Source organism: Molossus molossus, unplaced genomic scaffold (genome assembly GCF_014108415.1).
Source record: "Molossus molossus isolate mMolMol1 unplaced genomic scaffold, mMolMol1.p scaffold_m16_p_14, whole genome shotgun sequence".
Taxonomy (NCBI): domain Eukaryota; kingdom Metazoa; phylum Chordata; class Mammalia; order Chiroptera; family Molossidae; genus Molossus; species Molossus molossus.
Window position 1 is genome coordinate 17,154,386 of NW_023425349.1, and position 26,425 is coordinate 17,180,810.

At 50.4% G+C, this 26,425-nt stretch overlaps 1 protein-coding gene across 1 annotated transcript in view; it reads right to left on the bottom strand.

Annotated features, from left to right (window-relative positions):
* PAPPA (pappalysin 1) overlaps positions 1-26,425 on the bottom strand; it is a 233,634-nt gene that overhangs the window by 90,857 nt on the left and 116,352 nt on the right. Inside the window, exon 10 of the mRNA XM_036261471.1 lies at positions 7,088-7,281. Within this exon, the coding sequence (XP_036117364.1) occupies positions 7,088-7,281 (194 nt within the window). The remainder of the gene's footprint in view (positions 1-7,087; positions 7,282-26,425) is intronic.

Sequence of the window (26,425 nt, forward strand, 5' to 3'; positions counted from 1 at the left end):
GGCTTCCCAGCTCCTATGCCTCCGGACTCGCCCTCATTCCACACTGGCTTCCCAGCTCCTATGCCTCCGGACTCGCCCTCATTCCACACTGGCTTCCCAGCTCCTATGCCTCCGGACTCGCCCTCATTCCACACTGGCTTCCCAGCTCCTATGCCTCCGGACTCGCCCTCATTCCACACTGGCTTCCCAGCTCCTATGCCTCCGGACTCGCCCTCATTCCACACTGCCTTCCTAGCTCCTATGCCTCCGGACTCGCCCTCATTCCACACTGCCTTCCTAGCTCCTATGCCTCCGGACTCGCCCTCATTCCACACTGCCTTCCTAGCTCCTATGCCTCCGGACTCGCCCTCATTCCACACTGGCTTCCCAGCTCCTATGCCTCCGGACTCGCCCTCATTCCACACTGGCTTCCCAGCTCCTATGCCTCCGGACTCGCCCTCATTCCACACTGCCTTCCGAGCTCCTATGCCTCCGGACTCGCCCTCATTCCACACTGCCTTCCTAGCTCCTATGCCTCCGGACTCGCCCTCATTCCACACTGGCTTCCAGCTCCTATGCCTCCGGACTCGCCCTCATTCCACACTGCCTTCCCAGCTCCTATGCCTCCGGACTCGCCCTCATTCCACACTGGCTTCCCAGCTCCTATGCCTCCGGACTCGCCTCATTCCACACTGCCTTCCCAGCTCCTATGCCTCCGGACTCGCCCTCATTCCACACTGCCTTCCCAGCTCCTATGCCTCCGGACTCGCCCTCATTCCACACTGCCTTCCCAGCTCCTATGCCTCCGGACTCGCCCTCATTCCACACTGGCTTCCCAGCTCCTATGCCTCCGGACTCGCCCTCATTCCACACTGGCTTCCCAGTCCTATGCCTCCGGACTCGCCCTCATTCCACACTGCCTTCCTAGCTCCTATGCCTCCGGACTCGCCCTCATTCCACACTGGCTTCCTAGCTCCTATGCCTCCGGACTCGCCCTCATTCCACACTGCCTTCCTAGCTCCTATGCCTCCGGACTCGCCCTCATTCCACACTGGCTTCCTAGCTCCTATGCCTCCGGACTCGCCCTCATTTCACACTGGCTTCCTAGCTCCTATGCCTCCGGACTCGCCCTCATTCCACACTGGCTTCCTAGCTCCTATGCCTCCGGACTCGCCCTCATTCCACACTGGCTTCCCAGCTCCTATGCCTACAGACTCGCCCTCATTCCACACTGGCTTCCTAGCTCCTATGCCTCCGGACTTGCCCTCATTCCACACTGGCTTCCTAGCTCCTATGCCTCCGGACTCGCCCTCATTTCACACTGGCTTCTTTCGAATGTCCGGCTGCCTCTGTCTCTGTCTCTCCGTCTCTCTCCCATGTCTCTTTTTCTCCGTCTCTCTGTCTCTGTGCCTCTCTCCCCTCTCCAGCCCTCTTTCTTTCTCTGCCCCTCGTTTTTCTCTGTCTTTCACCCCCCCTCTTTACTGTGCTCCTCCATCCACACTCCTATCCCCACGCTTATCCTTCTAGTCCCAGCTTGGCAAGCACTCCCACGGGGAGTGGCTCCCCACCTCCTCCAGGCTCCCCTGTTCCTGCACTTCCTACATCGACCGCAGTGTAAGTGGTTCTGGAAAGATTCCTTTCCCTTGTGTCCAGAGAAGCCAGTGGGCATCTTTCCTCTGGACACAAGGACGAAGGAGACGCCGGGAGGTGGTAAATGCCTTTCTGAAAAGGGCAACGGTTCACCTTAAAGAACGCCTCCTACAGGTGGGGATCTAGGCAGCATGGCAGAACAGCGGGGAAATGTTGGGGGGATGGGAGAGGGGTCCCCGGCTTCCTTGGTGCTCCCTGAACGCACACTGCACCTGCAGGGAAGCAGACTCGGCTCCCCCAGCTCCTCCTCTGCCAGGGGCTGGAGCAGGCGCTGGACATCAGCCCCTAGGAACACAGGGGCCTGCACCCCGGTGCTGTCCCAGGAGGGTGAGCTTCACCGCGCGTCACCCGGCTCAGACCCTTACTGTCCTAACCCGTCAAGTGAGAACAGCAATTTTTATCTCTGTAGCCGTTTTAGGAGGATTAAAAAAAAATTGATGGAGAGCCTGGAGGAACTTGGTAAATGTTATTTTTATAATTTGTTCAGGACCTTCTGAAAGTGGGCAAAGGCCTTTTCCATCCCTCCACGCGGGCTCACACCCCTGCTGGCTGAGTAAGCCGTTCGCAGTGTGGTTCCTTCCTGGGGGCCTCCCCCTGCATCGCTGTCTGGTCTTGGCTGGGATTTCTGGGTGCACACACCCCTCTGATGAAGCGGCGAGCTCTGTGAGGGCAGCAGAAAGGCCGGGCCCCCCCAGAGTGCCCCGCACAGGCTGAGTGCGCAGGGAGCATTTGCTAACACAAGTGCGTGTAACTCGACCGAATGCTGCGTGGGTCCTGGGCCGGCTAGGGGCGAGGGTGCGGAGGGGAGCCTGCCGTGAATGGGGGAGGGAACCGACCTCGGCACTACCCAGTCAGTGGGGAAAAACTCCCGGTGCTGAGTGGTTTTGTTTTCAGATTCCCCTTATCTCCACCAGGTAGATGCGATCATTCCCTCTTTCCGGAGGAGGACACTGGGGTTCCCAGAGGAGAGCAAAGCCATCTGTACGGTTTCCACCTCACCCCCAGTGCCCACGCGCTACCTCCTCACCTGTCTCAGGGCAGGATCCAAACACACTTCGGTTTGATCAAGTGGATAAATGATTAACACAGAATTGCTGTCACACAAGCCACACCGTGACTTGTATTCTAATAGAGGCACAACGTATTATAGACACGCCAAGAAACAGGGAAAGCAACGCCGAGTGAGTGTCACAGGACCCAGGTCCCATGAAGGGGTTGACGGAACACGCAGCTGGAGACGCAATTACACAGGCAGCGGGGATGTGTCGGTCTCTCCGCAGGACTCTCCTGTCGCGCACAGCTCCCCCGAACACCTCCTGATGGCAGCTGCCCTGTCAGAGGGCCCACCACCCTCCTGCCAAGAGGTCTCGTTCTCAGAGGTTTTCTTTACGTTGGCCCCGAGACCACTGCCCCAGACATGCTCCGTCTACGTCTTAGCCTTCGAGCATTAAGCACATACATTGGTTGGTTGACTGAAGGTCCGTAATTCCTGGGAGAACGGTGCACGTTCCCAACAGTGTTCTCTTTTCTTCCTCAGCTGCTGCAGGGGGCGAGAGGAGCCCGCCTGGGAAGAGGACATGGTAGAAATGCTGGGGGTGGGACAGGGTGAAGGGATAGCGGCACCTCATTTTGGCAGCCTTTGGGGAGAGGCACTAGAGACATGAAACATGGAGACCAAGGAAGAACAGGACAAGATCTTTGCAAAAGCGCCTTTAAACCGATCGATTTCTGAAGTTCCTGGAAGACAGAGAACTCGATTCTTTGGCTTCTTTTCCATTTTTTGTTCTGTCTCGGGGACTTCTTGAATTCCAGCTAGACCGGGAAGGTGCATGGCCCAAAGATCCAAAGAATGGCTCTTATTATAGGATGTTCAGTCCAATTTGCACCCCCAGAAAGTGTTGATACTTCTGGTAATAAGACTAAATGTTCCAGGTGGAGCAACTTCCCCCTAAACAAATGTGGGAATCTTGCTTGAGGAGCATGGACGAGAGAGATGAGAAACTGTTAGAAGTGGAGGGCTTCTCCAAAATCAGAAATGACGTTCTCATCAATTTCACGGTGAGAACCTGCCCATTTTTCCCGACAGGGGTCCTCCTCTTCACGGAACGCTCATGCCTAAGTCTTGCTCACCAACAAGGTCAGAGGTTGGGTCTTCCGCTGTGTTTGGTTTCTTCCACACACACCAGCACAGAGCTAGGCACAAAACTCCAAGAGACGCTTGCATTTGCCATTTTTCCAGCACCAGGGAAAGACAGAGGGGGTTGAAGCTCTTTGTAAAGAGAAAAGGGGACACAGCGAAGTCATTTCATCCCTGCCCAAGTGAATGGATGTCCCAGTGAGCACCAGGGGCCCAGGCAACGGGACCACCTAGACGGGGCGGAAGCACTCTGAGCTCAGAGCTATGGGCAGTGACCCTGAGTCTGGCAGGGGAGAATTCCAGGATGTCCTGGGGTCTGCCCAGGGACACCGACCGTCAGCTCCGTCCAGCTACGATTCTTTCTGCTGGCTCCCAGGGCTCCTTTCCAGGAATCCGGTTACTTCCAACTTTTGAACATGACCACCTGTCCCTAAGCTTCTGCTCTCCTTTCCCACGAGCTCCTTCGAATCCTAGATTCTCCACTCGTGGGCTCTGTGACCTTGCGGAAGCCACTCCACCTCTCAGTTTCTCCAAGCCACGCTTAGCTCAGGGGAGGGCAACGGGCTGGGCTACGAGACGTGCACGAGCGTCCAGCATGGTGGCTGGTGGGCCTGGATAACCACCTGTCCCCTCCCCCGCTCTCCTGTATCTGCTTTGGTTTCCACTCTCTGGAACCACGCTCCTACGTGGCCTGTTGCTGTAGGAACGTGTATGCGTGTTTGTGTGTGCATGTGTGCATGTGAGCCAGGAAGGAGGAGGAGGAGAGTTTAATTGTGTAGGGGGAAGGTGCATCTAAGTACCTCCCAACTCCTTCTCTCAGGCCATCAGCTTCTTCACTGGAGGCCCTGACAGGGTGAAAATTAACTACCAGCCTCCTCTAATCACTGCACAAAGTAATGAGGGCCATGGTTATGCTTCATCCTCCTCTGCTCTGCTGTCAGAAGGAGCTAGTTCCCACCCCACAAAAAGCCTTACTCAGAAAAACACCGGCTCCGTGTGTGTGTGTGCGTGTGTGTGCATGATGGGGTGCGGTGTGGGAATGATCTCTAGGCATTTGCTTTCAGAGGGGGACTTCAGGAGACTGTGCTATAGCCTTCCAGGCCGCCCCGCCCAGCTCTGCACCCCGCCTGCACACACATCCCCGCCACGACCCCGTATTCTCCAGTGAGTTGATCTCATTATGGCAAATTTAGTTACAGCTGAAGTCTCCTTGTAACAAAGATTATGTCCAAGCCCAGAGTAATGGAACCTAGTCGATTTCATTAAAATAAAATTGGTTGCAATGAATAATTCAATAGGATGATTTTGTTTCCTCATCTCTTCTTTGTAGTATTTATAATGATTTTTTTTTTAAATTGGATTTTTGTTTAGGGAGAGATAATTGCCCATAATTCCTGACAGCCCCCTCCTTGCAGAGCTGGAATAATCGCCCCGTGAAGTCTCTCTCAAATGCTCAGACTGGAAACGTCTTTCCCTCCTTTTCTCACATTCGTAGCAATGACCTTTGGGTGGTTTTTAAGCACAGCTGCTACCTCACTTCTCCCTCATGTGAGATTCTGAGTGTGTTAATAATCCCCTTGTTTGAATGATGTTTTTTAAACGTTTCTAGGCGCTGGATGCCAGGGTTGCACTTGGAATTCCCGGCTTCCTTGCCAGCCAGCCCTGCCAAGCCTGAGCAGGGCATTATCCGTCAGAGGTGTGACTCTGGAACCCTTTCTCTCAGCGGTGTTTATTTGTACATGGCGATGTGTACGCGATGTGTGTGCACGTGAATCTACAGTCAATGAAACACATGTTTCCTGAGCACTGAGTCTTATCTAGATCTTGTGGATGAAGATGAGGGGACAGAGATGAGGAGAGTTCAAAACAGTCATGAAGGAACCAGCATCTAATGGGGGAGTCAGGCTGAACTATATACAAACAGATTATTAGAGTTCATTGGCTGTAATCAAAGACGAATTCATCAACTACAGAGGTGGCACAGGGTAGGGTGAGCCCTAGACATTCATTCATTCATTCATTCATCCATTCATCCACTCATTCATTCATTCACTCATCTACTCATTCATTCATTCATTAACTTATTCATTCATTCATTCATCCATTCATCCACTCATTCACTCATCTACTCATTCATTCATTCATTCACTTATTCATTCATTCACTCATCCACTCATTCATTCATTCACTCATCCACTCATTCATTCATTCATTCACTTATTCATTCATTCACCATGCTGGCACTATCCATGAGAAACAAGAGGGAATACTGTGCTCCCATTTCTTCCCATACACTCTCCTCAGTCATAAACAAATGCAAATGAATACATAAAGAATCTAATGACTATAAACATAAGCAAATAGATAAATAAAAAAAAAAACACAAGCAAATCAGATAAACACTAAAAAATGAACATTATAAAGGAAGTGTACCCATCTGCACCTCATCCAGTGATTTTTTTTCACTGGGCCCCAGAAGAAGGTCACATCTCTCTTTATCTAGAAATGAGGCCTCCTGCCCTGACCCTGAGTCGGGGAAACAGTAGTAGCGAGAAATGGCTAAGAATAATGACTCACCTCCGAGGCAGGAGGCAGGCTGGCCTCAGAGATGGCCAGGTGGCCAGAGGTGCCGAGCGGTGTCTCTGGGAAATGGAAGTCTCAGAAGGCAGATGTGTGCTCAGCGGGATAATTGGAGGGGGGGGCTCTGGGGAGGGCACAACCATCCCTAGAATCACACAAGCTCTGGTGGCCCCAACACTCTTACTCCCTCAACTCAGCCGAAAGTCCTTTGGGGAAGAACCCTGGGACATAAATAGTGCATTAGGGGACTGGGGGATGAGTCACAGCTTTTAAGAGTTGGGAAGGTCCTTGGAGATCATCAAGCTGAACTACTCTCTAATTTAAAGGTGGGGGGAAATGGGGGCCAGAGAGGTGGGGAGACTGGTCCAAGGCGACACAGCATTTTTACTGGAGAGTGTTGAAGGGGCACACACACACACACCCCAACTCAAAATGTGAGGCTCCCCCAAAAGAATGTGTTCTTGCCCCACTGAACTCCAGTGGTACGTCCAAAATGGAATTCTTTCCCCAAATATGAATTGCAACAGGTAGGGACACAGGGCAGTCATTACTCGTATTACCCTGGTGTCCCCTGTGCTCGGCTACTCCATGTCTAATCCCTGAGAAGAGGATAAAGCCCTGGGATTACTTCTGGGTAGAGAGATGGTCAGGTGGCCACAGCCTTGGAGGTAGAAAACCCTGAGGGGCCTAAGAGAGATTCAGAATATCTGCAGGAAATGCTGCTCACGGCTGGGGTCTTACCTGGGATGCCGCCGGCTGGCCAATGATGACCCAGCCTGGACACTGCTGGTCTTGATGGGAAACCGAAGCATTGGACGCCCACTGGTCTCGGAACCCCTGGGGCGTGTAGACACCACAGTCCTTGATGCTTGTTTTTTGTTCAAACTCCTCACATACCCCATCACCATCATGGAAATAGCACCGGCTGGGTTCGTCTGCAGGAGGTAGGCAAAGAAGGGAGAGAACGGATAGATATTTGCTCTTCGGTCGCGGTTATCAGCAGCAGCCGTGGAACCAGACCAGCAGAATCGCCAGCACTGTTAAAGCCCATCACTGATCATCACAACGGATTAATATTCAGTCTTTAAAAAAAAGAAGGAGCTCCCGCCGGATGTGACAACATGAAGGGGGAGGACGTTGCAGTAAGTGAAATAAGCCAGCCCTGAAAGGACACATACTGTGTGATTCCATGTATGTGAGATACATAAAGTAGTCCAACTTTATACAGAGGAGACACTACACTGGTGGTTGCCAGGGGCTGGGGGAGGGGAGATGGAGAATGACTGTTCCGTGGGTATACAATTTCAGTTATGCGAGGTGATTAAGTTCCAGAGATCTGCTGAGTGACACTGTGTTATATACTGAATGACACTGTACTGCACAACTAACATTTTGTTAGGAGGGTAGATCTTACGTGTTCTCTACCACACGCACACATACATGTGTGTGCACACACATGCACACACACACACACAAGCTCCTAAACACTTCCACCTCCATGATTCCAAGTAAGCCCACAGCCAACTGGTGAGGAAGGTGACATTATCTTAATTACTATTTCAGTCGTTCAGATGAGGAAAGCAAGATCTCACGTGCCATTAATGATTCGCCCAAGGTCACACAGTGTGGTAATGCTGGCTCCTGGTTTTACGTTCAGACTTTCACTTTCCAAGTTCTGGGTACATTCTCGGACTCCGCAGAACTCCACGGTCGCAAACTGAGGGTTACCGAACTCCTAAGAGGTTTTCAGGTTCTCGCGGAGAGTGGATTTACGGACGAGAGAGGCTGCTTTCAGTCCCAGCCCCGTAAGTCAACCGCTCTGCTACCTTAGACAAGACTCCGTTCCTCTCTGGGCTCCGTTATCATTGTTACAGAGAAGGGGGTTAGACCACCGGGGTCCTAGGAGCCCTTCCTGTCTAAGGCTCTAGGTTCTACGGGCTTGTTAGATACCTAAGGCACTTCATGGAAGGTCAACCAAGCCCCCATGGAATTCAAATCGTCGCAACAATCTCTGCTTGGGGCCGCGGAAGCACAGGGTGAGCGAGATGCCTTCTGAGCAGGTGGGAACCTACGCATGTTTCTCGGAAATTCAATACCGAATAACACAGGGAGAAATCTAGATGAGGCCGTCCAAGAGATGATCCTGCCTCTATTCAAACCTCTCGAGTGTCAGGGGCTTTGTGCTGGTTTCTCAATGCCTCTAGCACAGTTCAATATCCCTTCCCGCGTGGGTTCCTCGCTCATGAAGATCCCACCGTGACGTGTATCACACGGAGCTGCCACTATGGCTACATGCTGGGCCACCTCTGAACGACTGAGCTCCTTGGAATCCAGTCCCTACCCAGGGTCTCGGGTGACCCGTACAACTAGTCAACTGCACTTCGAAAGTGATAGAGACTCTATGAGAACTATGTCCAGGCAACAGGCAGGTGTCCTGGGAAAAGCCGAATTTCCCAGGCAAATCAGAATACACAGTCCCCCTAAGGACACCGCTTGATCTAGGACATCTTTCCCCTATTTACTCCAGAATCAGGGAGTTGCAGCCCATTTCAAAGCAGGGTTTGACTTCTGTCCCTTATGTTAGCTGTAAAACTATGCATAATTATCTTCCCTGCTCAGCCCCTGGCCTCCCATCTGTAACACATGACTGTCCCAGCCGGGATAACCTCTCAGGATGGCCACAGGACTCACTTAGCAAATGGACACAAACGAGCTTTGCACATTCTAAAATAATGGGAGGCGAATTTACTTCTGAGTGCCTGGGTCGAGTCAGCTTGTGAAGTCACTTCTCACCAGAGACACTTTCGAGAAGGCTTCCCTGCCGCGGAGAGAACCCGGCCGAGCAGATACAAGGCTTGGACCGCTGGGATGCTATCTGAAAAAGGAGTCCGTGAATTCAGGGGCAGCAGGAATGTTGAGCCCCTTCCAAGCTCCCAAATCCCTTGTTTATTTCTGCAGCTCACATAGTGAAATACTATCAAAAGAGCCAGACTAAGTCAATGCGTTATAATTCAATTATTTAAGGAGGGGTCGGAGCCAGCTGAGGACTCCAGTGACCAGTAGCACGCCTCGCTACTGCGAGAAGAGAAGCTCAGCACTTCTTGGGAGCTCCGGCGTCCTGGTAAGCATGGCCAATGTACACAGAGTAAAACTCGGGCCCCACGGGAGAGTGACCAGCCATCAACGCAGAACTCACTCCTTCGAAACCCAACGCAGGGGATTGCCAAAAGCATAGGTTTGGGCATCAGGCAAAGCCAGTTTCAAATCCTAGGACTGAAATAGAGTAACCTAACTTCTCTGAACTTCATTTCCCTCATCCATAAAGGGATGGAGATAATAGTCCTTCCCCGGTGTTGTTACAGTGGCTTCTGGAGATGTGCACAGGGCTCATGGAACACCAAGAGCCACAGCAGGTTAGGGGTCTGCAGAGCTAGACGCAGAAGCCTGGCCATTGACCCCCAGCAGAGAGGTCCCCCCCGAACAATGAAATAAGGAAAGCACAGCCTCTTGCAGATGAGACTGTGGGGCTGCCGGACTCTTGGTAGTGCCTTTCTCCTCTTCCAATAGGAAGACAAGAGGGTGAGATTATGATAAGATTGTAGGAGATCGATTCTCTGAAGGTGACTAATTTACTCCCTCAGCAAGGAGACCACAGAGTGTCAGGAGTAGGGGCTAGAGGTGAATTCTCATGAAGGCTGGTGTCCTCCTGATTATGTCTGAGACCTTACCGTATTGGTGCGCCTGGGAATGGAGGAGAGGAAGAGGTAGATAAAGGGAGGTAAGTAGGTACCCAAATAGACAGATCGTTGATGTACGGATACATTGGGAGAGACAGAGTTTAAAGAGAGATAGGAGAGAGAGATGAAGAGAAGAACGAGAGAGGGGAGGGGGAAGATGCCTGGTTTCTGCCCCAATATTTTGCTGATCAAGCTACTCTGAGTCCCTTTTTCTTAAACAACATCCTTGGGCTGTGTTATTCAGCTTCTCTTGCTAGAGCCCCAGGGCCCTTCAGCTACATCTGCCAGTCTCCACCTGGGGAATTCTCTGTCCCTCTCTCCTCCGTGGTGAGGAACGGAACGGAATACAAATGTGTGGCCAGGAAAACAAAGGCAGCGACAACAAGGCTGAACAAAACCAGCCTGTCTGCGTCAGGACATCCACCGGCTTGGTGCTCCTTGAGCGCTTTGTGCTGGGAGCCGAGCAGGTTGCAGTGAAAAGAGGCTGAAGTCAAATGCTCACCTTGCCACCTGTCTTCCCGGGAGGGAGTAACTAGGAAGCACACAGAACACATCCCACTGGGAGGGCAGAGTGAAAACTATCAGACTCCCAGTGCGTGCCGGTTGATGAATGAATGACTAACATTTGGTGCCCCTGATGCACGTACCCTTGTCCAGGGTTTAAACACTGTGCTCTTTGAAAAGTATTTTTCTCCGCTGGGTGTTAGGGTGAAGGGGAAGCTGTTGAGACACCAGTGGTGACTGGACTACAGTGGACTGTGCTGGGCAGATTGACTCCTCTATCCCAGCCCACCCTCTCCCGACATAAGGGAACTCCTCAAGTCAGATTCCTCCCCTTTCGTGTGGTGACACATTTAGAAACCTGCTCTATCCGCCCAGGAGTCCTGATGTGGGGTCGGGGAGGCACTCCCAAGTCTGTCTGCCACGGTTGAGCTTTTATTTGAAAAACACGTGCTGCTCCTTTTGGAAGAAACAAGCTCAGCTCCTTAGCCGGAGGCCAGTGGACGCTGTACGTGGATGGACGCAGCTGATCTTGCTTCTCATTACCTAATCCTCAGTTTCTGTGGGTCTGCACCACGGAGCTGAAATGCCATGCCTCCGCATTCCTGAGGCGTGTCCGAAGACAGGCAGAGAGGCAGAGATCCTCACCCCTATTTGAAAGCTCAGAAAGCCAGGTCTTAGGGAAATGAGTTGAGCTTACCTTCAAGTATAAGCAACGCTGGGATTCAAGCTACTGTTAAGAGTTCTCATCCTTGAAGTTAGAAGGCCTGGATTCACCCTCCTGGTCTGCCCTTGGTGTGCCTCAGTTTCCCCATTTATAAACTGGAGATATGACTTCCTTTAAGACTGCCTCAGTCAAGAGCTGGGTGTGATCAAACATTGGAATGGACCAAGAGATGGGAAAGTGATACAGGTCTTAAAGGCACAGTGTCCAGTCTTAACAATGATGATGCTGGGATGAGGTACAGGTTGAAGGAGAAACTGTCCTAATTAGAGGTTCTTCTTTTGTTTACCCAGCCCTAGATCCCGAGGAATCATCAAGAATAGACATGATTAAAGTGGGTTCTGCACGGCCTAGCTTCAATATGAACTTCAAGGGACCAAGTAAATAAAAGCAAGGACCTAAAGAAAAAAATGTATTTATGTATATAATGGAATTATTTCAACCCAAATGAGGGACACAAATTAACTTAGCTTGATTAGAAACTTTAGTGATTTGTTATACCACTAGAATCGTTGGTGGGAATGAGTAATTAATACGCACACACATGCACACACACACACACACCCCTTGAGAGATCATTGCCGCAAAAGGGAGGGACTTAAATTGCTCATGTCAGCTCAGAACAAGATTTTAGGAGAGTGTCCACGCGAAAACCTGTCCTCGTACTGACTCTCTCCAGTTGAAGGCCCTTGAGAAGCAGAGCCCCTGCGAAACTAGCTTCGGTCAGTGTGTTCTCAAGTGAGGCCTGAGGTCGTGTGTTATTCTTCAGGACAGTGGGATCGTCTCAGGGTTTGGGCTGTAAGTATTCTGCCTCCAGTACATATCTGACCATGACCCTTCTTTGCATATAATACTTTGAAAGGTCCCTGTGGCTTTTAGGAGATTGTTTGCCTTAACTTGGCACACAGGACCCTCCACCAACAGGCTTCCGCTTGGGTGCCATCCTCCCCAGCACTCACGAGGGCTGGTTCCTCTGCCTGCAATATAGTTCCCAGTTTTCACTTTACTGACTTTCTGGTGCTTTAAGATTCGGCTCAAGTCTCCCCTCTAGCAAGTCTATCCTGCACCCCCTTTCCCTGCCCCCCCCCCCCCCCGCTAGCTGGGTTAAACACCCTTACTCAGTGCTTTCGCAATTCCCACATTTCCTCCATCACAGCTTGTCTGCAGTCTGCCTGCGGGTGCATCGCACCCACAAGGTAGGGAGCATCTCTGGGCTCAAAACTGCCCTGGCCGGTGTGGCTCAGCAGTTAGAGCCCTGGCCCTCGGACCAAAGAGTCGTGGGTTCAACTCCGGTCAAGGGCATGTACCTCAGTTGCAGTTTGTCCCCAGCCCTGGTTGGGGTCCTGTAGGAGGCAACCAGTGGGTGTGTCCCTCTCACGTCGATGTTTCTCTTTCTCTCCCTTTCTCTTCCTTTCCCTCCCTCCCACTTTATATGAAGATAAATAGAAAAATATCCTTGGGTGAGGATTAAAAAAAATAATAATAATAATAAATTTTTTAAGTTGCTGAATGTTGCATATCTATATTCCCAACTTTTAGAGTACCACCTAGAGTGAAGGGGTACCGCATAAATGCCTAAGGAATATGTGAGTGAATTAATGACAAATGGAAACTGACAAATGCCTTGCATTTGATATTTATTAGTAGTAGATTACGCCTAGTGCAAACCATTCAGGTGCTGGTACATTTCTTCTCAATGTGATTCCTGAAGATACCCAGTGAGTGCTACAAACCAGACAGCATCAAAACAGAGGCCTCTTCTTCCAGGGAAATAATATATACTTTACCTGAACGATTTACCAGCTTCACTAGAAAACGTCTTCTAGCTTTGGGATTGGCTGCGGGTCTAAATCCAACCCCTAAGAGGTTGTCTCTCAAACATCTCCATCGATGCCCAGCTGAGATGAAGAATGAGTAATTCATGTGCAATCATTTCAGCAATAAATGGGCAACAAGTAAGAGGTACCAAACCTTTCTGGAGATTTTAGGAGTGGGGGATGTTATCATCCCGGCTGTCTCGAATTCTAACCCTCAGATGAGAACTGGGAAAGACTATCAATTCACTTCACCAATATTTACTGGGCATCAGCTCCGTGACTGTGCTGGTGCTGAGGATACATTGAAGAATCCTGGAGAACCTCTCTCCTGCAGGGGGGATGGATCGTACCTGGGAAAACGGGGAAGGCTTCCTGAGAAGATGCTTGGGGGCAGTATCTTGGAGGAGCAATAGAATTTGAATAGGTCCGGGGAAGAGTATGAATGGGTCCTAATCAATATTTGTTACACGAGTAACCTGGCAAGGTTACGGTTAAGGGGGTTCAGTGGGTCCTGGAAAGACACATTGAAAAGCTGATCTGAAGCCAGACTGAGGAAGGCTTGCAATGCCATGTTAAGGAATCTGAACATTATCCTTCAGAGATGGGGAGACCCTGGAGAGTCTTCTGATCTGGAAAGCTGTGCTGTACCTGCGCACTCCTAAGGCAATGAGGCGCACACGCGACTTGGCTTAGCAGGTGTGCCATTTGCTATTTATTTGACTCGGGCAAATCACATGGAATTTCTAAACTTTGCTTTCCTCCTATGAATAATGGTAGAAGGACTGAGCGTTTGTTGTGATGCTCAGATCACTGAATAATAACAGGATCAGATCTATGCGGGTGCTCTAGGAACTGAAAGCAATGATTTCGTCTTACAAGGAAGGCTGAGGTTCCCATGTTGCTGTGACTTACTGGAAGCCGTCCGTTCAGAAAAGTTCTGGTCGAGACAAGACCAGACTGACGGTGCTTGAACTCACGATGGAGTGCTCTTTCTGCAACACCACGCTCTCCCACACTGGGTTTTCAGAACACGATTCTGGCAACAACATAGTGTTTTACCCTTCACCAAGTTTCGATATTACTTTCGGGAATCTCTCATTTCACTTTCCACAACAGCCATGACTATGCACTAGATATAACAAGTCTGAGAAGCTGTTAGGCTGACCAAGTCTCTAGCCCATTGAGAAAAAGAACAAAAAACAAAGCAACTATCTGCAGATGGGGAGATGAGTTGTAAGTAACAGGAGATGGATCTGGTTTAGCACTCAGGAGGAAGCAAAGCATCTGAACGCACACTCTTCTGATAGGCTACCTTCCAAAGGAAGGACAGATCTACCTGTCTTTCCAAACTTCCTGTTTATGAAGATGGGTCAGCTTTTGAGAAATCAGCATCTGTTTCTATTTCCAGAGGGAACAGTGACTGATTGGCATTAGGATAGACTCTTTTAGTCCAGTGATTACTATTTATTTTTCTTTCTTTTTTTTTTTTAAACACCAGGAAAAAAAAAAAAAGTCATTTTTCAGTTCAGCTGTTTGTTTAGGGATGGGTCCAACCACAACAAGTTTTCATGCCACATAACAATTCATCCAAACAACACAACAACAAAAAAAGACCAAAATATGCACAATCATTGTGTCCAAATAATAGCTTTTTGGAACAGGGGAAATTGGAGGGCTTAACCCCCGAAGGTTTTCGAAAGGAAACTAGGGGTGTGGGAGGTGGCTCTCTCAGCATATGTTTCCTCTGGAACACAAATATCGAGGCTGTTCATCGCCTGTCTTTCAAAAGCTTCACGAGACACCCACACGTTCATCTCGGTAGGTTTGTTCTAAACGTCTCAACCAGATCAACCTGTCCAGGGTACAAAAGACAGGGTGGCGAAGGGTTCCTACAGAACCATGAATCTGCAAACACGCTTCGGATGCTGATGAGGTCCACCGAGCATGAGGAGCTTAAGTTGGTTCCTTCAAGGGTTGGCCCCATGCCACAGCGGGCCAGAAATTCCTTCTCGTGTTTCACTGTGACAACCAGGCACCATTCGGCAAACCAAGAGCACCAGGAAAAGAAGAGTAACTCCGGATGTGGCCTCAGGGTACCACTCATTCACTCTCAGGCCTACCATGAAGAGCACCCTCAGCGGACAGGCTTGTCCTCTGTCCACTGGACCCTGACACCCCTCTTCTAACAGGTTTTGGGGCTTCCTCACTTCCATCTCTTCTCACAAAGCAGCCTACGAGTGATTCACCTGAAATGTAAATCTGGTCACACTGAAAATACTTCGCTGACCCCTGCAATACCCAACCTGCCTCACCCAGCTGGTCCTCACATCCTTTGTAGTCTCGCTCCAACTTTGCTGCCTGGTCTCATGCCCAACCACCTCCACTCTCAAATGTACACAGTGCCTTCCCAGAACTCACACCTCAGAGCTTCTGTCCTCATGTCCTGAGCCTACAGGCTACTCTCCACTGCTGAGTCCTCCATCAAGATTCAATTCCAGGTCCACGAGCCTCATCTGTGCACCGTCTGTGTCCCCACTTGTCCGGCGCAAACCAATTCCCTCTGTTTCCTCTACCATTCGTCTCTCCTGCAAAACCAGCAAAACAGGACACTGCCTATATCCACATCTAAATGAAAAAAATGAAGTAATGTACTTTTTTTTTTTAAATGTGCCAACATTCCACATCACCTTACCACTGTCTCTTCACATTTCTCTTTCCATGGTTCACAAACGTATTGAGTTCTCGAAATGTACCCACTTTCTCTCCTGCAATTCACTCTCTAGTTCTCTCCAATCCAGTGTCTGTATTCATCACTCCACCAAACCAGTCTTGTCAGGCTCCCCGTTGACCTCAACTTTGCCAACACGAACCACAAAGCATCGTGAAGCACATAAAGAAGTATCCCATTCCCGTTTCCTTGAGGTTCCTCCTCAAGCTCCATGGCACCGTGCCGGCCTGCTGGCTCTGGCTCCCAGCTCTTCCCACAGAGACTCACTCGCTGCCTTCTGCTTCCCTGACTCTTCACTAAATGTTGCCAGGTTTCAGGGTTAGGACCTAGGTCCCCCTTTTCTTACCTATCTACATTCTCTCATCTAGTCCCAACTTTTATTTCTTTTATTAAAATTTTTTTTCTTTCTTTCTTTCCTGATTTTAGAGAGAGAGGAAGGGAGAGGGAGAGAGAGATAGAAACATGGATGAGAGAGAACATCGACTGGCCACCTCCTGCATGCCCCCCACTGGGGACCGGGCCCACAACCTGGGCATGTGCCCTGACCGGGGAATTGAACTGGCAACCTCTTGGTGCATGGGTCGACGTTCAACCACTGAGCCACACCAGCTGGGCCAGTCCCAAGTTTTAAATAGAAATTTTAGAACATCTATGTACTAATGACTCAAACATGTCTTTAGATATAACCTCTTCTTTGAGTTCCAACGGTTGACAATGACCTCTCTACTTAAATATCTAAATAAAGTCATCACGAAATCAATGTGTCTAAAACAGAAGTACTGGTTTCTCCCCACATTCCTTTCTTCCTCGTCTTGGTAAATGACAGCACTGCTCAACAATGGCCAAACCAAAACCTTCTGAATCATCACTCCTGTTTTTTCAGCCGGCACGCCAACCCCAAAGAACGTCCAATATCTTGCAGACTCTTTCATCTCAGAATATTAAAAAAGGCTCCACCTTTGCTCCATCACTAGCACCCTCATCCAAGCCATCATCCCTATTGCACTGCTCATTTAACCAGCTTCTTCTCTGTCTGCTCCCCAGTCCTCCCTCCGCCAGAGCACAGCTGGAGTTCTCCTTTAAAACATAGACTGTATTAGACCACACTCCTACCAAAAGCTCCTCCGTGGCTTCCCACATCACAGAAAATAAAACCAAAGTCTGTATCGTGGCCTAGGAGACCCTCCTTTCTCTGGACGTCTCCTGTTACTACCTCTTTGCTCACTAGCTTCCATTCATGTATTTGTCCATCCATAAATGCAGACATCCATCCAGGCAACAAGTATCTATTCCTTAAATAAGCCAAACGTGTTACTGCTCCAGGAACTTGCACATGTTCTTCACTTGACCTGGAATATTTTTTTCTTGGATTTTCTCACACTCTCTTCATTTTCATCATGTACAGTTCAGTTCAAATATTACTCCCTCAAATAACAACCCTGTCTACTTATAATAAGGTCACACCCTATTCCCCCACTCCCATTAGAGAGCAGCATAACATCATATTTTATTTCCTTCACAGTATTACTCACTATCTAAAAATAATTTTATGTACGATTGTGTCTTCCCCCAGTATGACATAAGTTTTATGAGAGCATGTCTCAATGTGTACCTCTTTCCTTAGGACTAAGAACACTGCCTCACCATATTGTGACTGATATTTAAGAATGAATGAATGAATGAATGAATGAATGAATATGTACAGCTCTTGGATTGTGAGATATTTCTGGCTGGCTTCAGTCTTATCTCTATTTACCTCCCTTATATTTATGTCAATCTCAAAGCAGGTATTCAGTAAATAATAAATTGACAAAGCTCTTTTGGAGTTTCAGAATCTCTATTATTGATAGTATTGAAGTTATCTCAAACCTGATTTGAATCTATTTCAGCAGACTGGACTAAAGAAATATTTTAATGAATATATTAATTAGAATGAGATCATATTACAAATTCAAGCACATATTAGAGGAAAACAATCCATTTCTATCTAAACCATCCCATAATATTTTTTCCTGTGAGACATCATGACTCACCATCTGTCCTAAATATTGTTTTATTTTCTTTCTTAACTGCATTTGCTAAGAAATGGAATATCTAGGTAAAAAAATATATATGGTGCATATTGGACTGGAATTTAATAAAGTGATTGGATGATCTTATGATTTGGAACTTAAGGATACATTTACATCACCTTGAACTTAGTACAGTTATTTGAATGGCCTAAAAAGATGGTAAGCAAAGATAGTAATCCTAATAAATAATAATACATTCAATAAAAAATAATGTTCAAAGCCCTGAATGGTTTCTAGCTGCATGTCTTTTGGGGTCCAATAGGAAAGAGGGGGTAGGAGAGGGGATACATTTCAGTACCACAATGAATTCCACAGTGGCCACAAAATAAGCCTGATGTTCTAAGTACAGACAGGAGGAAGAGTAACCTCTGGGACGCAAAGGCCTTTAGAGGTACAAGCAGGAAATAAATGAAGTCTGTCTTGGAGAACATAAGCCAGTAATAAAGGGAGAAAAACACCCTGATTCATTCCTATGCGGATGAGTAGGCCCCAGGCACAGAAGCATGAGGTACAAACGGAACGTCAGTGGTTTTGATGTGATCTCCTCACCCCCAAAGTAAACAAACACATACACAGGTAAAACGGAAAGAAAGAAGAAAGAACGGGACCCTGTTTCGAATCCATAGCTTGGTCAAGAGAACTGACGTCTCCAGCAGGTGTCCTCGAATCTGTCCATGGCCTTGGACAGGTCATTTCCTTCTCTGGGCTGCAATTCCCCTTCTGTAGACTGAGAGAGTTGGGTCCACTTAGCTCTATGATCTCCTTCAATTCAGTCACTCTCGAACATATTTGGTTCTTGATATATTTTTTCCTTCACTCACTAAACCAGTATTAATTTTTTTTTTTTTAGTCTGGAGATGGGAAAACATGATCCGCAAAATGCAGACTGAGAAGGGTGGATGGAGATGAAACCTTCGGAAAATCACAGAAGAGAACCATAAGGAAAAGCAGATGGAGTACGGGGACAGGAAATCAAAATATAAACCTCAACTCTGTCACTATGACTCTTCGGTACTGGGCGACCCACACCGTCATCATGCTGGGGTTCGTTCTTTTGGTTTATTAAAAATACGTCAAGAGGACTTTCCCTTCCCGTTTCAGAAAGCGGCTGGAACGATCAAGTAAAATAAAGTAAGGGGACATACTCAAACGTATTTTTACCACAGCTACCAATTAAGAGCTCATCTCCCAAATCATCAAAGGGCTTTTTTTTTTTTTTACTTTTACTTTTTCAACTCATGAAGTCTCAGCTCAACCCTCACCTGCCTGTTGAGACCTTTTCTAACCACGCTATCCCCCCCCACCCCCAGCCCTCTCTGCCCCCACCAGGCTGGTTTATTTTCCCCAGGGCTTTAACCACACACTTCTCTGAAAAATCTCTCCAGCCCCCCCACCCCCACCCCCAGAGGGGCCATTGTCCCTCTCTCCGCATTACTTAATTCCCCGACTAAAATGATAGCTACCACGCAATAAGCATATTGGGTAAATGAATAACTGGGCGACATGGTACGTGCCAGGCACTGTGTTCAACGCTTTTAAATAGGTAATGTCATTTAATCCTAGAAGAACCCTCTGTGTTTGGTGTTATTCTCCTCTTTGAACAGACAAGGAAAGTGATGTTTAAAGAAGTTAATATATCAAAAATCAAATCGTGATCGGTTTGATTCCAAAATCCACTCCCCTCCATTCTGCCATGCTGCCTAATTCATGTCTTTTGTGTAGATACGGATACTGAGGGGGGAATCGAACGGGATAGCAGGTCTGATTCCAAGGTGCCCTGCAATTCTGCGGTACTTGGGGGCTCCAGGTTCTGATGGAGCTGTGGTCATATCCCTGCTCTCCACAGATTAGCTGGGTGTCAGTGAGCCGCTCACGTCCTCGCTGAAGTGACGTCCTCAGCAGGCTGGGGAAGTAAAGACCGTCTCCGCAGACGTCAGGAGGACGCAATGAGAAGCCTTAGAGAAAATGCCTGGCCGGAGCCTCCCAGGAACAAACGCTCTGCCGAAGCTCAGCGGCCCGGCTCCCTTCCCCTGAAGGAAATGATCTGTCTCTGCTGCCTTGTGCCGGTTAAACTGCACAGGCTCCGTAACTTATGGGTTGGTGCAACCTTTTCCGATGTTTAAAAGCAGGATCCGAGGTTGTGCTGGCAAGTGATTGAAGATGCAGGGCCCGGCCTCCAGGCCCCAGTCCATTAGGGAACTGACTGGGGGAGCCGGGAACCTTCAGCTCAGGGACCCTGTTCAGAGGCAGGACTTACAGAGCCATCAATTTCCTTAACAAAGAGCATCGGCTTACATGCCCTTAAAGCAGGGTTATTTACACAGTGATCACTTCCTTCTGAACCCGGCCTGGGGGGCAGCCTACCTGCGTCCTTTCCAGCTGGTAGTTAATTAGGCTCCGTCGGAGAGGAAGCCAGGCAGGGACTTCACATTGAAAGCAGCTCCATTTAGGGGTTATCAGAGAGTTCTGGGGGGTGATGTCAGGAGGCACCGACGTCACTGCTTCTACCCACCCCTTCTTCTAACGTTGTAAACCGTTTGGAGCTTGTGGGAGAGTTATGACCACCGTCAGGACTGAGATAAGGAAGGAGACTTAGCCCTGGAGCCCGTCTCTCCCGGAGGGGAAGGTAGGATCCGGCTGGGGCAGCCCCCACCCCTGTTGTGGCAGAACTGGGATTTGAACACAAGCAACGGAGCTCAGAAGTCAGAGCCAGAACCCAGCCCCCCGAGCTGCCAGAACCAAGACGTCTCAGGACAGCGGAGAGGTGGACAGTCGGAGTCGAAAGACCAAAAAGGCTCGAGTACACTTTGTGGCTGATAAATACAACTTAAGAAACTTATCCTTAAGAAGCTCCCTTTAGAAATACATCCTTCCTTTGCGTGTAGGCTATGTTTATCGAGCCACAAGTGATTTGCCAGGTCCTGGACTGGATCCTGGGGATCGGGTGAATGAAGTGGGGTCTCGGCATGCCAGGAGGTGAAGGGCAGGGGAGACAACCACTGACAGCACAGAGGAGGGAACCCCACCCCCAGCTCAACCTTACCCAGGACTGGAAGGCTTCCTTTAGGGGGTAACACCCTGCTGAATCTCTGAGGAGTCGGAACTGGGGGGCTACAGCCCAGGCAGAGCCCTCTGAGAGCAAAGGAAAGAAGCCGGAAGCGGGGTAGTAAGTGTAAGTACAGCCCAGAATGTTCTAAAGTGTTAGGTGCACGGGACTAGGTCAGACGGCTCCAGCCTGGAGGCCTCAGTGAGGAACTGAGGTTTATCTCCAGGGCCACCTGGAACCACCTTACACTTTCTAAGGGACACTGCATGCGGCTCACTCTGCCTCCCCTGGAGGGCGGGGAGGCCAGCAGAGGTGGGAACCACGATGGGCTGGGGTACTGAAGGTGGGGGAAGGGGGGCTGAGTCAGGAGGAAAAAGTTTTCAGTGAAGGGGGAAATGACAGAGAGGGCAGGGGTAAGGATGTGGAGGTGACTGGCTGGCTCCTGGCGCCACCAGAGGGACTGAGAAAAACCCGAGTGACCGCTGGTCCAGGGAGCCAAGGGGGGAGCCTGGTAGCAGAGACGGGTGCGGGTGTGGATTTAGCATGTCTGTGAGGCACCCGTGGAGCCACTCCAGGAACAAGCCCATCGGGCATGAGGAAGGCCCCGAGTGCAGGCAGAGGTGTGCGGGTCTCTGGTTTGACGTGATGGGCTCGGGAGACAGCGTGCGCTGGAACTCGGGGTGTGCTAGTATTTATGGATGGGCACAAGAAGGTCTGCCCAGGACGGCCAGAGAGGAGAAGGAAAACTGGGAGAAGCTACGACATCAGAGGTCCCGGGAGCTCAGAATTTCAAGAAAGAGACAGATAAGTTGAAGGAGAACAATATTAAAATATGGCTATTGAATCATGCTATTTAATAGAAGAACACATTTTATGGCTTCCGGAAAAATGATTCTCAACTTTCTACTTGTTCTCTTTCAGGGACAGGGAGCTCTCTACTTGTGAATAAGAACCAGAGTATTCTTTTTAATAGCTGTATAAAAGCAACATTTATGGGTTACTTTCTGAGGGACAGAAATTGGCACCCTCGGGGCTTAGCATGGACCTGATACAGAATAGGGGTCAGTAGGATGTGGCGAATACCTCCGTAAATGAATGAGAGAATGTATCACAGCGCTTCTGTGAAGTAAGAAACATCACTCCCATTTCCCAGATGGAAACTCCCATTTCCCAGATGGAAAAGGTGTTTGGGGTCCAAGCCTCACCACCCCCATCCCCACCCCACCCCTGCTTCTGGGTCGGTTCATAGGCTTCTCTCGCGTTCTCTACTTAAGAATTCTCTGGGCGAAAGGCGTGAACACGAGTGGGAAAGGCGATGGTGATAAGGCAGAACTCAAGTTATACACGCGTTTGGGGTTCCTGGCCCGAGGGGCCGGCTCCAGCCAGGACCATCACAGCCCTGCCGGCGGCCGTTGAAGGTTGAGTTCAACCTCGGATAACTTGGGCCTGGTGTTGAAAGCCCAAACCACCTGAAGATGTCTCTTCAGGTCAGTGTGCTAAGAGTACTTTGTGGGCCCTGGAAGAGCACCCCACTGCGGGGAGGTTGATCTTCAACCACGGCTCCTAGCACGTCCTGCCATCAGGACCTGGCAGCAGCAGAGGCTGCCCTGGGCCTTACTGAGCCCAGCGGCCTAGGATGCAGCAGATGCTCCCAGCCTCCATGGGGCTGTCCCACCTCCTCCATGCATGTCCTCAGTGACCACTGTCCTCCGAGTCCTCCAGGGAAGGACTCCTGCTCCTGCTCATCGCTCCCATCTGCGTCCTGCGGGCACAGAGCTCTGCGTGCAGCAGGCTTCCTGCAGACGGGACCTAGCGGGGGGGGCTGGGCTCCGCGGTCCCCGCAGCACCCCACTGCGCGTCAGGGGACGGAGCGGCCAACCCGAGCGCTGTGAGCAGGGCTGCGGACGCGGGGCGGGGGCTGCTTTATCTTTCTGTCTGGCAAATTAAAATCGATTCTTATAATTTCAGATTTGCTCTATCTCAGTTTCTCCTCGGTCTTTAATCAGTAGCAGCGAGGAAAAAGCCAGCCGTTAGTTTCTCCCTGTTAAGTAGTTAATGATCTGTAAACAAACACTCCAGACTGCCTTCCTTAAAGAGACCCTTCCTTCTTTGTGTCAGGTGGAGATTCCTTCCGCACAGTCTATTGTCTCTCCTTCTCTTTATCTGTTTGCTGGTAGGCTGTTCAGCTCTGGAGAGTACACTTTAAAAAAGAATTAGATAACCTTAATGAGCCAGAGGTGGCAGAAATTAGTAGTTCAGCCTGAGGGTTCAAGAGCCCGCTGTCCAAAGCCAGAATCCCTGACTGGGAACCTTGAGGACACTACTTAACATCTCTGTGCTTTGTGCTTATCTATAAGCAACAATAATATGAACATTGCAGCACAGGATCAGTGCAATTCATCAAAGGAGCTAATAGAAAAAAAGTGATTACATTAATTGAATCAATAACAAGCGAGTTCTGCTCTTCTGACAATTGTTGGGGTGATGAGATGGAGAGGTGGGAATCTGTAGACACACCTCCTCACTCCTACCTGTTCTGATCTTGGTTCAAATCCCAGCTCTGCCACTTAGTAATCGCCTGCTTTGAACAAGTCACGTCATCTGTTTGAGCCCCAGGTAACCATCCCCCCTTCCTGCCGCCTTGAGAAGACCCAGGGAAGAGACGGAAGTGGCTGTGGGCCCAACATGGGACGTGGCCGCCACCAAGGTTTTTCCTCTTGTGGTGGCTTCCCAGCTCAATAAACATTGACTGAACGGAGGCCACTTTCTCAAAAGTCACTTAAACATTCGGGGGCTCAATTGAGTCATCTGGAAGGTAGTGATGCGAACGCCGGTTGCCACGGGCACTGTGAGCGTGACACAGGCCAAGGCAGCAGGTCCTGCGTACATGTGACCGAATCTCTTCTGCATCCCAGGGGACCCGGGGCGGCCCAGGCGCTGGGCGGCCAGCCGCTCGGGCCCCTCTGGCCACTCTTCCAGCTCCAAAGGGTCATTCGGTTCGGTACACCAGACCATGACTGGCTTGAGCTGGATGCTGGGGACACAGGGATGGACAGATGACTTCCTCCCTCGAGGGTGAGGAAAACGGATGTGTACACGAAAAATGTGGGCAGTCAACATAATGACAGCTAGGCCACTGCAGGCTCAGGAGCAGGGGTGTGGTGACACCCGCACCCCTCCCTCTCGTCTGCCTCCGTCTCTCCCTACCTGAGCACCTTCCAGGCTTCGCTGACAGCTGTTGGAACCTTCTCTGTGTGGGGCCGAAGAGTCCACATTCTGGCTTCATGAGGGCCACACAAGGTCTCTGTTGGAACCCCTCAAATATTTGTAGTGACAAATATTTAAACCAAAGGGGACAGTTCTCTTGCAATCAAACGGCACCTCCCCAGACAGGCACGGGCGGGGTTTGGCCAGGACACAGTTTCCGAGGCGGGACCTATGCAAGCGCGCGCTGGCCCACGGTGCCCCGCGCAGGGCTTGGCCGCCAGGGCAGGATGCACGTGTGGCCGTCGCCGCCTTCCGCTCCCGCGTCATGAGCAATGGCCTGACCACGGTCTCCAAGGACCTGAGGATCGGAGCCCACCTCCTCTCTCTCCTTCCCTACCGCCCGGCCACGCTGGCTTTCTGTGACCTCTCCCGGAGCCCTCTCCTGCCTGGAGAGTTTAGGGTCTGAACTTGCAGTCCTCACCCCACCACTCCGCTCCGCCTCTCCCTGATCTGTCCACTCCCTACTCAGCCTTCACGACTCAGGTTAAATGTCACGTCTCCAAGGAGGCCTTTCCTGACCCCTCCACAGACAGGAGGGCCTTCGCGCGTACACCTCCGAGTCTCTCCATGTACTGGCACTTGCGACATTGTTTTTCCATAATGACCAGTGCCACGTCCCTGGCCTCTCTGCCTTCCTTGTTCACAGCCGCCTTCCCTGCGGCCAGAACGGTGCTGGGCCCGCTGCAGCAGTGGCTGCGGGGACGGATGTGACCGGCTGCCCATGTGCGCCGTCATCTTCCATCGTCCCGGCTGCGCACGCCAGCGCACGAGGACGGTTTATTCTGCAGACTAGGGCAGGGGGGTTTCCACAGCATCTTGACTGCCTATCCATCACCTTATTTTAAGCACACGACTTCTCTCCATAAAGAAAAGAGGATGCAATTAGGTCTCTATCCCTCACTTGCTTCATCTTTCAATTTCCCCCAGGGCATTCCCTTCAAGTGGAGGTCACACTCATAAATGTTAAATGTCTCTCTTCCAACCCAACATGGTCCCCAAGAAAGAGCAGAGAGCCAGGAGCTAGGAAGGGGGCTCGGCACCTGGCCCCCAGGCAACTCCCCTCTCCCGGGCTACCTAAGTCATGACTACACAGGTGCACAGCAAGGCAGATGCATGTGTGGGTAGGTTTCTGGTCAGTTTCAATGCCACAAAGAAGCCCTTGTTCTCGGCTACCCAGATTCACCTGCCTTGGACTGGGGCTGCCTTTCAAAGGCGCACATCAAAGTGAGATCCCGATTCCTGGAATTCAGGCATGCTCCCAGTCCTTCTGAGCCGGACCCCTCCCTGGGAGTCAGGAAGCCGCCGGGGCTGAGGCCGTCCTGTTTCTTTTCATTCCAGCCCGGCCTCTCTGTGGGGCAGGCCTCCCGGGCTTCCAAAGGAGGTGGTAAGCTGTGGTCAGGCTGGACGGCAAGCTTGATCCTAACCGGCGCTGACTCGGGGTGTTTGAATGCCTCCATCAGACCTCCCCGTAGAGGACCTCAGATCTCTGCTCCTGCCCCGCATGGCAGCCTTCCACCCCATCGCCTCCTTTTCCTGTGCCTTTGTCCCCTCGGTGACCCCCTTTGACCCTCTGGGTTAAAGGAATTCCTTTCTCCTCCCCAAGCCCTCATTTCTTTTAAAATGCACAGTTTAAAAACAATAATGATCTGGGATTTAAATTCTGGGAGTCGGAGCTGAACGGGCCCCAGGAGCACTCCAGCCCACCGCCACCCCTTTCTCGTTGGGGAAGCTGAGACCCGCCACTTTGCATATGGTGCCACCGCATTGCAATGGCAGGTTCCGGCAGGACCCTCTTTCCAGAGATGGGCGGCGCCGTGGCTGCTGGCCGTTGGGCTGGGACGTGAGAAAAGGGGAGATGCAGTGGCATTGGCGCGTGTTTTTGGGGGGCTCACTAACGGCCATGCGCTGTGCTAAACACGCTGTAGACCTTCTTTCCTTCTTTCTCTAAACAGAGATCTAGATGTTATCATTACGTCCATTTTTCCGAAGAGAAGACTGAGGCTCGGAAGATGGGAGACAGACGAGAAGACCCCGGAAGCCACCAATGGACATGTTACAGCAGACGGCTGAGCTCAGGCCCCTCTCCTGCCCTTGGGTGTCAACTCCCCTGTGCTCAGACACGACAGGGCCACTGTCTAAGGATGGGCGCTGTGACACACAGCCCCAAACACAGAAAGGCCTTATGCT